General features: G+C 48.7%; 3 protein-coding genes across 3 annotated transcripts; 1 reads left to right on the forward strand and 2 right to left on the reverse strand.

The window, feature by feature from the left end:
- LOC117837905 (probable transcription factor At5g28040) lies at window positions 1–1504 on the forward strand. The gene has a single exon (XM_034717713.2). It carries the CDS (start codon window positions 157–159, stop codon window positions 1300–1302), a length of 1146 nt encoding a protein of 381 aa, XP_034573604.1. The 5' UTR covers window positions 1–156; the 3' UTR covers window positions 1303–1504.
- A 141-nt stretch (window positions 1505–1645) lies between these two features.
- Window positions 1646–5936, reverse strand: LOC117837903 (uncharacterized). The gene is made up of 3 exons (XM_072290623.1): window positions 5432–5936; window positions 2765–5318; window positions 1646–2676 (listed from the first exon to the last, which is right to left on the reverse strand). The coding sequence occupies exons 1-3, from the start codon at window positions 5688–5690 to the stop codon at window positions 2487–2489; spliced, it is 3003 nt and encodes a 1000-aa protein (XP_072146724.1). The 5' UTR covers window positions 5691–5936; the 3' UTR covers window positions 1646–2486.
- Window positions 5937–7153: 1217 nt separating this feature from the next.
- On the reverse strand, window positions 7154–12528 carry LOC117839512 (pyruvate dehydrogenase (acetyl-transferring) kinase, mitochondrial). Its single transcript, XM_034719855.2, has 6 exons — window positions 12095–12528; window positions 10117–10378; window positions 9232–9412; window positions 8738–8885; window positions 7739–7943; window positions 7154–7445 (listed from the first exon to the last, which is right to left on the reverse strand). The coding sequence occupies exons 1-6, from the start codon at window positions 12329–12331 to the stop codon at window positions 7387–7389; spliced, it is 1092 nt and encodes a 363-aa protein (XP_034575746.1). The 5' UTR covers window positions 12332–12528; the 3' UTR covers window positions 7154–7386.

Consider the following 12528-nt stretch of genomic DNA (forward strand, 5'->3'; position numbering starts at 1 on the left):
GGCTGGCTGGCTGGCTTAACCCAACCCAAAACGCACCCCACCCGAGCGCAAGCTCGAGCCCAGTCCACCGGAAAACCCCAACCCTAGCGCCCCCACGACTCGAGCCGATCGATCCCCCCACCCCCCTCTCCTCCGACCCCGATCCGATCCGATCTAATGTTCCCCACCGTCGACGACCCCTCCGCCGCCGGCGCCATGGTATCCTCCTCCTTCCCGGACGCCGACGCCTACGGCAACGGCGACTCCGACGACCTCGACTTCCCCGTCGACCCCCACCCCACCCCCGTCTTCTCCTCCCCTCCCGCCGCGCCCGCCTCCGCCGCCACCGCCGCCGCGCCCGCCTCCGCCGGGGAGCGCCGCCCGCTCTTCCAGCGGCTGTGGACGGACGAGGACGAGATCGTCATCCTCCGCGCCTTCGCCGAGTTCACCGCGCAGCGGGGCACCTCCTTCGCCTCCCACCAGTACGACACCACCCCCTTCTACGAGGACATGCGCCGCCGCCTCCACACCGGCTTCACCAAGAACCAGCTCGTCGAGAAGATCCGCCGCCTCAAGCGCAAGTACCGCAACTGCGTCGAGCGCCTCCGCGTCGCCGGGGCCGGATTCACCTTCCGCTCCCCGCACGAGCAGGCCATCTTCGAGATCGCGCGCACCATCTGGCGCCCCGACTCCGACAAGCACGGCCGCGACTCCGACGACGAGGGCGGCGCCTCCGGCGCCAACGCCCACGACGGGCCCCTCGCCATCATCGACGCCGTCGCTCCCAACGGGGAGTCCACCAAGTCCCCCACCTCCAGGCCCCGCCGCGGCCGCCGCCGCCGCACGGGCGACTTCCCCGCCGACGCGGCCGCCGAGACGCTCGCGCTGCCCCAGGCGCCCATGCCCGTTATGGCCGAGGACGCGCTCCCGTCCTTCCCCGCGCCCGGGCTGCCTCCCATGGACGGCGGCGTCGGCGTGGGCGGCATCAGCATGGACCCCGCGCTGCCGGCCGCGCTATCCGCGGCCGCGGCGGCAACGGCCGTAACCGGCGGCAGCACCGCGGAGAACCCCATCCTGGCGGCGCTGTTCAAGGAGATGGTCCGCGCGATGCTGAGCATCGGCGGCGGCGGCGGCGCGGCGCCGATGGGGCTGGAGCCGCCGCCGGCTATCGCGGGCCTGCCGATGGAAGGGGAGAAGTGGCGGCAGCAGCGGATCCGGGAGCTGGAGGTGTACCTCCGGCGGATCGACCTGCTGCAGGACCAGGCGAGGGCGGCGCTGGAGGAGCTCAGGTCCGCGCCGCACGCGGGCGGCATGAACTCATGATTGCTCACCTCACTTCAGCTTGAGCATTCGCCGCCTTCTTGCAGATAGCATCGTCCATAAGAAAAGATCATTTACTGGTAGATTTGTCTAGGCTCGAGCAGCAGAGCACAAGGGTTTTCGTCTGTAATTCTGATTATCTGCCTGTCAGGCTAGCCGCTTCGTCGTTATTATTTATAATATAACTTATATAAAGATTGTCCTAGCGTGCCTTATCCTATTTAAAATTTACAAAAGAGAATGTGAGCCGAGCTGCTCATGTAAATTGCCTGTCAGTCTTTTCACTGCACATGGAACATCATCGCTGCACGCTGCTGATGCAAACCGACAAGACAGACAGTAGCCAAGAGCATGAAACAGCTCCCCCACATACAGGAGATGCATTACGAACAAGAGGAAAACACGAGAAAAGTTGAGTGTATCAGACAATTTTGCATCACTCAGAAAAAGTGCAGCTGAGGTATTGTACTCTGCAAACAGTGCAACAGTACTCAGATGAGATGACACTGTCCGAAGACTGAAGGGGCCACGAGGCCAAACTTTTGAAGCAGGGAAGCAGCTGCTACGGTGCTACCTTCATCTGCCAGCACCCAGCAGGTAGCAGCTTCTCTGTGGCTGCAAGCTACCTTTGTCTTCAGAACAGTCACTTCAGCGAGAAAGAATATCAAGAGATGCACAGCTTTGCAAGTTCAAAATTTAGCTTCAGCCAATTGTGCCAGGGCCACTGAGGAGACACATCAAAAGCCCTCTTGTATTCCTATATCTTGCTCATCAGTCATCACAGGCTGTCATGACTAAATACTCCCCCTCCGTTCCAAATTACGAATAAGTCAGGACTAAATACTCCCCCTCCGTTCCAAATTACGAATAAATCAAAACAACTAGTAATTTGTAACGGAGGGAGGGAGTAGAACTTTAGAACTTTAAACGCAAATGTTAAAACACTGGGACCTGCATTGCTCCCTATTATTTGGGGCAGGGCCAGCAGGGTATTCACAGCTCTTTGGCACACAAATATCACTTGACACTGACATATTGCTCCAACTCTAAACTACTCTCGTGGGATCTGATGGCTAGAACAAAGATCAGAGGCAACATCGACAAAACCTCTAGATGAATGTGGATCTCTAGCCAACACTCACCAGCGCATCAAAAGATATCCATCTGACATGACCATAGGAAAAGATTCAAGACTTAACTTTTGCTGTAGCATCAGTAGTTGCAATATCCGTTGTGTTTATGGACAGTGGCTGCCACCCTGAAGAATGGGGCACAATCCACTTTTTCCTAACAATTACAATATGTAGGACCTGGAGAATATCACCGAGGGCACAGTGCTGCAAGCACGATCTCTTCAAGATCGTTGCAGCTTGGTACCTACCAGCAAAGGAGACGCAGGTATGTAACTGCATTCAAGAATGGAAAACGAAATGATTATCACATACCAGAAGTTACAAAGCCTCACCTGGACTGCGAGTTCTTTACTGCTGAATAACCATCAGGGGATGATATGTACTTATGAACTCTCTCTAGCTCCTCTATGGGATTCTTTGCTTTGCTATTTGTTACATTCACACATTTCCAGAGGCTCTCATCTTTTGCAACAAATAGTGGCATATCATGTAGTAACTTCTTCATAACAACAGCTTCATGTTGAATGGCCAGTTCAAGAGCCTTCTTAACATCAAAGCCTGTTAAATTCATCTCTCCATAACATATACAGTCTGCAATATTTGATTCTGTAGGGAATATCTTTTCAGTCTTCAGTATGCCCAAAGCATGTAATATTATTCCTATAGTACCTTCATTCCTAGGAGAATCTGGCAGATATTCTGGCTTATCTCCAGAATGTCTGTAACTTTGCATGTCAATGGATAGATTAGGTTGATGCCCTGCTCCGCAATTATCGCTGCATGGAGGATGGCTACTTTTAGGATCACTAGAGTGATTAAGATAGCAGCTGGTGTTAGAACCAAGGTGAAAACATGATCTGCTATCGTGAAAACCTGTAAGATGTCCAGAAATATCTGGCATTTTCATAGAAGGATCATTAGTAGGTGCACCTTGGAAAGATGTGGTCTCAGCAGTTCCTCTAGGGCATTCAGAAATATTCAATCTACTAAAACCAATGCACATATAATCCAAACCATCAAAAGGTGAGCCACTGGACCATGTTTGTATTTGTGCAGAAGAAACCCCATTATGCACCACTGATTGCGAAGCAGAGCTGCCTCTAGGTGACTCTATATGAGGATGAGTACCTGAATTATGTTGCTCTGGTAGCAGAGAAGACTGGGCTTGCGGGTACGTCGGGTGGTACTGGCCACTACTAACACCAAAAACAAAAGTTTCATCTTTGCCTGTGCACTGAAATGATGTGCTAATCTTGTTACCAAAAGCGGATGCTGCTCCATCTTGATGCAAATGATCAGTCTTTAAAGATTTATGAGCTGATAACAGCGGAATTGAGTCATTCGCCTTTGCGCTCTCAAGTGATTTAGAGCTTGGTATTGCTGTCAAAGATTGACTTGGATAGCTCAAAGTGATTCCTTTAGAATTATCAATAAGTCCATTAAATGGATTCATTTCATTGCTTGCTGAAGCTGATGAAACATTTATACATCTTACATAGACTTGATCTTTATTGAGCTTGTGTTCATTTCCTACCTTTCCACCACTATCACCCATATAAGAGTAACATGGGAGCTTATTCTGTGCTTCAGAAGGATGGGATTGCTGACATGCTGGATGACAATTGGTAGTACTAACATTAAAATCATGAGTTACGGTTCTTGATGCATACTCAGCTGATGTGCTAGGTTTCTTACCAAGGATGGACTCATGTGTTACTCTCGCTTGCTCAACCGGTGTGCTAGGCTTACCAAGGATGGACTCATGTGATGCTTTCACTTGCTCAAGTGATGTGCTAGGTTTCTTACCAAGGATGGACTCATGTGGTGCTTTCACTTGATGCAAATGAGCAGAAGCTACAGGTTTTTTAGCTGATGAATGGGACGGAGTAGAAGTTGGCGATGATGAAACAGAAGCTTGGTCTATCTCAATTGTACGGTTTCCAATAGGACGGCCATGGACTCTAACTGAACAAACTTGCTTTTCTGCAGAGCCAAATGTGACGTTCATCTTCTTTACATACTTCTGAGGTGGCTTCACCCCAGGTTGACTGACTGCCTTTCCCTTATTACCACCTGTTGTAAACTCAGAATGAAGCTTATTCTGTGGTCTTAAATGCTGAGACATTTGATTATAATGACCATTAGTAGGACCCAGATCAAGAGTTGCATTTCTTAGCACCCATTCCGTCGATGTGCTAGGTTTCTCACCAGGGACAGATCTGTTTGTCGCTTCCATTTGTTGCGAATGAGTAGACAACACAGATTTATGAGATGGCAACTTGGACAAAGTAGGGGTTTCTTGTGGAACTGAGGTATCCGCCTTTGCACATGCCAGTGAGCTACTTGATGATGATAATGACGAAGCAGGGTCTATCTCACTCAATGTGCTTCCTGTATAACTTTTAGAAACTCCATCAGCTGGCACTACTCGATCTTGAGTAATTGCAGGAGTAGATGAAATACTTGCCTTCTTCACATACTTTTGAAGTGGTTTCACTCTATTTTGATTACCTGCCTTTCCATTACTATCACCTTTACCATGTTCAGAACAAACCTTACTTTGCGAGCACTTCAATGTATCCAAACTATTCACGTTCAGCTTGCAACCTAACACACTTCTTGCAGGCGGCGGCTCTGGCAGCAGCAGCTCTCCTACTGTGAGGTTTTCCCAGAGCCAAACCTTCTTAGCTGCGGCAGCAAGCGCCTGAGAAGATGCATTGGGAGGTCGTACTAGCAGTATATCATAGCGCTTCATCCTAAGCCTGTGAAGGAGATCAGATAGATCCTGATCGCCTGAGATAAGCAAGTAATTGCCCGGTGGAGGATTGTCGAATGCCCAGAACAACATGTCAACAAGCATCCTCTTCTCACTTGTGTCTTTGCTCCCTGGCAATCGACAGGGTGGGGAAAAGAATACGATAAGTTTTACAGGGAATCCGATTGCCAACGCGCTCCACTTAGGCGGCAATGGAGTGAGCGGGAAGGGAGAGGGTCCATACCGGCGGGGACGTGGTTGAGGCAGATGCCGGTGGCGGAGAGCGCCGCGAGGACGGGCGGGGGGACGCGGGCGGCGTCGCCGTAGGCGGCGATCGAGACGGGGCCCGCGTACCCCGCGGCGGCGAGCGCGGCGATGAGGTTGTGGGCGATGCGGTGCGGGTCGCAGCGGCCGCGGGGCACCGCGCACTTGTCGATGTCCCACCACACCGACGTCTTCGACGTCGTCGGCGCCGCCGCCGTCGCAGGCGCGCACTCGCCCATTGCCCTCCGCGGGTCCGATGCGCTGTTGATCGGAGGGCTGGCTTAGGGTTTCGCCGGCGGCGGCGCGGACGGTGGTGGAGCCGTCGGGGCCGGGCGGGGTGGAATCCTTATTGGTTTTTTCTTTTCATGGTCTTGCCTTCGAAGTACTATCTGAACTTTACACGTAGACGCACACCACACGCTCAAGACTTCCATCCTATACTCATACTCACGGATACCAGTTGGGACCGAACCTGCAACCTCCATAGGAGGCTGCTGACCAACTAGTCGCAGTCCTGTTCGCGAGTCCTTATTGGTTTGGACACCGGCGCCGCCTCCACCAAAACAAGAGGAATCGGAGACCGACGGGGCGACTCGTTAAATTGAATGGATCAGATCAATTCGTGCTCCTTTCGTGTTGCCGTGTATGGAAAGATCTATCTGATTTGTGCGTTTGGGCACATTTGTTTGTGAGTTCACTAAAATATTTTTAAAATTTGAATGGGCATACATTTGAGTGCTCACTACAAGTTTGTCGAACTAATTTCGTAGATTGCTGACAACTTGTACAAACGAAAAATTCAACATTCAGGCTTTTTTGGTTTGTGCTTCCTAGGCTCCTAGCCCAAGAACATATTGTTCTCTGAATATTTTCTTGCAGCCATATGTGGAGAAAAGACGGCGCCCCCTGGACGTGAACTTGCATGAGTGTTCTCCATTTTTCCTTTTCTTAGAGCAACTCCAAGAGGCTGCTAATCTTATCCCCAATACCCTTTTTAGGAAAAAAGAGAGAAAAAATAAACTCCAACAATCCACCTAAACCTTCCCCAATTTTTTAGTGACGCTAAAAAACAGCCTGCCACCGCGTATATTTTAGCGTTGGCGTTCCTTCCCCAATCCTGATTCCCGCACGCCCGCGCGTCCCTTCCGATGGGCCCAATACGATGACGTGGCCTGTGTTTGAAATATTGGGAGCTATTTATTAGCGATCTGCTGTGAACTAATATGTTTTTGGAGGAAATTTTTTTCGGAAGAACCCCCAATACATAGTTTTGGGGAAGAATTTTTTAGGATACTCTTGGAGTTGCTCTTAGCAACGAAGCTCTTAGCAACGAAGTTCTGATGGGCGCAGGGCGGGAGCCACGAAAAGCTCAAAGCTCACGACGGCAGCGGCGGGAGCCGGTTTTGATATGGTCGTATGGGGATGAAACAGGCTGACAGTCTGACACTGAGCATGTGAAAAACAATCAATCTCAAATTGCGTGCTCCAGCCAATACATCTTTTGTGGGGCATTTGGTTCTAATAACAAGGAACTAGGAATTCTACAGAGAGTAGGCTCGTTTTCACATCAGCATTCACCATTAGATTTCAGTGGAATAAGATCATTCCTCAATCCTCATACTATGTCGCACAAGGATGTGATCAGTTCACACTCCTGGAACTGAAAATTTGCTAGGTTTGCAGTTACGGACTTATGGCCATATGATGAATCCCATGACTCAAACTAAATGCCTCAGGTGCTCGAGGGCAACTATTTTTGGAGGTTTAACAATTATAGCAGCAGAAGAAAACAGAAACAGGATGCTTCCGAGTACAACAACACGAACAGATGAACTATATAGAGCTGGCTGGCCTTCGGAACTATATTTGCATACCAGCGCAGCAATTGCGAAAGCAATAGAGTCCTAATTACAGAAATGGCTTCTTCCCGATTGATTAAGGCAATGGTTCCTCTGAATCTCCCAGCCGTGATAGGTGGAGGTAAGCATCAGTTCCTACATAAAAGGGAAAAGGCAATAATGATCAGTTGCATGCCCAGAGTGTAGCTATGCTGTATTTCAAGATGGAAATCGATGTAGCAATACAGTAGTTGTGAACTGTGAGCTGATTGAGCATCATGTCAGTTTCAAGAGTTGTAGGTTCTGTATAGCAAATCAGCTTAACTTTCCAAGGTCTTAAATGTTAAGAATTTCTGACAGTGATTTACGAGAACCAAAGGGCAAGATGAATATGGCCGCATTCTTCTGTATGTCCATTACATAAACATAAAGGTGAAGTATGGACATACCATATCCTTCCATAGAGATGATCTGCAAGTCCCCGCCGAAATATCGAGCATAAAGTCGACTAATTGGGATCCCGTAACCATATCCAGCCATAGTTACTCCTTCGTTATGTTCATCCAGGTCAGGAGGGTTTTCTGCTGTACTATAGAGATAAGTAAAAATTCTTGAGAGGCCACTCCTTGGTATTCCACCACCTTCATCACTAATCTGCAAAAGAGGGTTATTAGTCCAAAAGCTCATGCAAAATCCTGAAGAATCGAAACTATTGAAGTCTACTGATATAGGCGCAGAAGATACAAAGTTGACAGATATAGGTACAGAAGATACGAAGTTTGCTGATATAGGTGCAGAAGATACAAGTATGTCAGTGGCATATCATAGAATTAATGAGAGCAAAAATTCTGACAAAAGGATATTTGGTTAATTAGTTTCATGTAGCTATCTGTTAGCATCGTCAAAGGCACTTGATTTTACAACTCTGTTAATTGCATTTGGCTAGAATCAGGAGAAAAAAAAAGAACCAGCTCACACGGATTGATGTCTGTTAATATGTGACTTGTATCCTTGGGCCAGCAAGAAATAAATGGAGTCCATTTCCCTCAAATCTCCTTTACTCCCTTGGTTGACATGTGACATTACATTACCATCACGGAACCACGGCAAGACGCAAGACAAGGAAAGTCCAGTGTCAAGGTCAAGGTCAGCTGCAAAACTACCTCTCTTCTACAGTTCTACTACAATGTCTATTTATCTTCGAAGCGTATATCAGACTCACAAACGCCAGCATTACCCTAACAATAATAACTCATGAGTTTAATTCTCTACAGTTAAAATTATACTGTTTGCCCATCCTACAAAGGAAGGACAATTAATATACACATTAAAAATTAATTGAAACTTGTTCGATAAAAACATTTGAAAAAAAAAACTTATATACCATGTTTGACACTACAAACTTCCCAACAGAAAATGTAATGGGTAAATCTTAGGTAGAGTCGCACCTTAATAGTTACATCCTCTGCTCCATCAGCAACTATGATTCGAACTGGTGGTGCATGCTTATCAGAGTTCATGTACCGTTCCTGTACTGCACGAAGGGAGTTCTTCACCAATTCGAAAATCATGAGATGTAGATGTGGTGTAACATATCTGAAAAGAAGATTTCAAGAATAGCTCAGAAAGTCATTCAGGGACTCTCCGTGGTTCAATAATACTTTTTTATCAACAGAATGACTGGTACAATACAATCAGACTTTTAAAAAAAAAAGAGTCGCTACAGAGGTTAAAGTACAACTAGGATAGTTCCCAACACACAGTGATAAGAGAAGAATAGCAATTAAAGGTCATATAAATAAGTCAAGCAAGAAATCGACTGAAAATGATGAGAAAGAAAAAGGTCAAATGTCACAAGGGATACATGCGAATCCTGAAGTAAAGCATGATGACATTTAATTAAGGCAAAGGCAGGTAGCAAGAGTTCAGAATTGGGACTTACGGAAATGTAAAATCCGGATCTCCGTATATGTCGACATCAGGAGCTGATCCATACTCCCGCATGCAAATAGCACGTGCATCTTCACTAGCAATTCGAGCTACTGTCATAGGCGACATTTTTGTGTTTATAAGTCCTATCACACCAGGCTCTGGATCAGGATCGTGCAAAGCAACATGCTGCCCTGAATCAAGCAAATCAGCACATGGTTACTCCATATCAGGACAAAAGCAGGAGCACAGATGCATTTTTCCTTCTTTTTTTTTAAATGACGACATAAACGACAATCGCATGGCAACCATTGTCCTCTAAAAAGGAGGAATGGGATGATTGGGTAACCATTAACTACTAGATACTGAAGAATGTTACAACAGTTACTTCTGTATCCAGCTAAAAACACTGATTTATTAACTATTAACCACCACATTCTGTGGAAAATCATGATTCCTATGTTTGAACCCTAATTATAGTTTCCAAATAAACTAGGGCTGAAAAGGCTTTTAGCAAGATGTCAGACAGAATAAGAGTCTCAGATGCCCTTTTGACAAGGGTTTAGGGTACATTAATGTTCAGATCAACTTAAACCCTTTCGGCAAGGGTTTAGGATACGTTAACGTTCAGATCGACCTAAACCCTTTGGACAAGGCTCAGATCAGCCTAAATCCTTTGGGCAAAGCTCAGATCAACCTAAACCCTTTGGTCAAGAAAGAAAGCAGTAGCAATACAGTGAATGTTAACATTCATGGCGGATGGCTAAAATGGGGCAGTAGACAGACTGCTTTCCAATCAAGAGTTTATTCATACCTAAAGTGCTAGATTACCAATCTTGACCAATACACCTTTCTGAGGACCAGACATAAGAGAGGTGCAAGTGCTAAGTTCACTAACCTATCAGCATCCGGATCCCGATCCTTGACAGGTAGAAGCGATCAAGGAATTGATGGATCTCATCGATTCCAGGGGGGAATGCCTTCGAACCGCCCAAGTCCTTCTTCAGCTGCTGCACACCCAATGCAATTGTGGGCACCACATTGGTGTGCCGCACCCTAATCATTTTGATCATCTGGGTGAATGCGAGCTCATCTTCCTGGCTTCTCACCTCCCGGAAGGACCGGATGTCACGGAATGAATCCACGTACCAATCTCTCACCTTCACAGAGGCAAACAGACCAAAAGTTAGACATGCAAATGTATATTTTGATCTGCAAGAAGCTGCTAGCTGGTTTGGACTCTGTGAATTCCTCTTTTGAATATTTGCAACTTGAGAGATCAGGTGCTTCTGAATAGGATTAGAAAAAGATCCAAATGAATTTAAGCAAGTTGGCAGGTAGGAATGCTCCAAATTTCTTCATCATTCTAGAATACAACTATGCTGCACCTACAAGACCCGAAAGCAATTCTTAAACAAAGCCGGCTGGAATTGAAAAAAAATGATCTGATGATGTAGTTTAGTGAAAGGGAGAGACCGAAAATGACATGACAACTACGATGTTAATTGGGACTAATGGAATCAATTTCTAATTCGCAAATATCTGAGGCTCAGAAAGGTTGCAAAAGGCAGATAACTCAGGAATAGGATAAAAAAAGGGGTATCTGCGAAACGGGACCATCTCAACAGTAATAGCGGCCATCCTTCCTGTTCTTCCCAAGAAGGCAGGAACCGGCAACAAACATAAAATGGAATGGCACATTATTATATATTTAGGGCCTGTTTGATCCAAGTGCTAATGGGTGAAAGTGCTAAAGTTTAGCACCTTTATGCATTAACACATCCAAACAGGAGTGCTAATGGGGAGGGCTAAACTTTAGCCCACCTCCAAAAAGATGCAAAAGCATTAGCTGGTGGGGAGGTGCTCATAGGTGCTAACGGGCACCTGGAACTCGCGAAAAGACCGAAATACCCCTGCCAACCTTATCCTATCCTCGCGCGTCGCCCTCCCCCTCGCGAGATGCCGCCGCCGCCACGTGCTCCTCCCCGCTGCTAGCCGCACCACGGCGCCCTCCCTCCTTCCCTCGCCACACGCCACCGTGGATTCCTCCCCCGCCACCGTCCGTGCTCCTCCCCGCCGCCGCTGCCGTGTGCTCCACACCGCCACTGCCATCACCGCTAGCTCCTCCCCGCCGCTACTCGCGCCGCAGCACCCTCCCTCCTCCCCTCGCCCAGCCCAGTTCTCCGTCACCGGAGATGGAACCACATGGGCTGCAGGACGGCGAGGGCTTCGTGGACTTCTTCTTCCACGGGGATTCCACAGTGCCGTCCTCCAATCTCGGTGGCTTCTTCTCCTAGGGGCTGTAATTTATGTTAAAGGTTGGCATTCTGAAATTGTATAGCAGCTTGGCAAGCAGAGCATTAGCAAGCAGAGCAGCATAGCAGCTTGGCAAGCAGAGAGCACGCGGGTGGTCAGGGAGGGGACCAGGACGCACGGGAGGAGAGCAGGGAGACAAAAGCATCATGCACGGATCCAAACAGAGGCTAAAATTTAGCACCACGGTCCATTAGCCGACTAAACTTTAGCAATGGCACGTCCACTCATACAAAATCTAGGAACAGAGCACCGAATCCTAAAAGAAATATTATTAAATTGTCAACATCCTAGGAGATAAACAAGTGGCAAATCGATCGTTCGCGAAAAACGAAACAAACCCTTCAGTCGCAAAAAAATAAGATGTGCAGATCGAGCTAGGCCGCAAGCAAGATGTCCGAAGCTATCCACATGAACGAAGAAGCGAGGAAGGGAACCGCCCCGCGCAACAAAGTACAAACGAACAAATCGACCCCGCATGCGCAACCGGCCCAAATCAGGCCGGTCCGGCCGCCACGAGAGAATCCAGAAGCGAGGAGGACGCATGGGGGCAGGAAATCAACCTTGAGGATGGCGGGCTTGCTGGAGAGGCCGAAGGGGAGCGACTCGAGGTCGAGCGCGCGGCGCGCGATGCGGATGGGGAGCTCCTTGTGCAGGAACTGCGCGGCGAGCAGGAGGGTCCGCTCCGTGGGCCGCGCCCCGAACTCCATCATGTAGCGCAGGCTGACCCCGGTCTGGCGCATCGCCCCCCACCGCGCCACCTCCTCGGCCACCGCCCGCGCCACGGGCTCCGACGCCATGCTCCCCGTCTCTGTCTCACCTGCGATTGTGGGGCGGGGGAAAAATGGCGGACGGGCGGGCGGCCTACGGCGGCACGACGACGGCGACGATGGCGGTGCCACCGGAGCGGCGCATCGGCTTGGGGGTATAAATAGTGGGGGCGCAGGAGGAGGAGGAGGGAGGAGTGACGGAAGAGGAGAGCCAAAATGGGATGGGA

Source organism: Setaria viridis, chromosome 9 (genome assembly GCF_005286985.2).
Source record: "Setaria viridis chromosome 9, Setaria_viridis_v4.0, whole genome shotgun sequence".
In the NCBI taxonomy this organism is placed as follows: domain Eukaryota; kingdom Viridiplantae; phylum Streptophyta; class Magnoliopsida; order Poales; family Poaceae; genus Setaria; species Setaria viridis.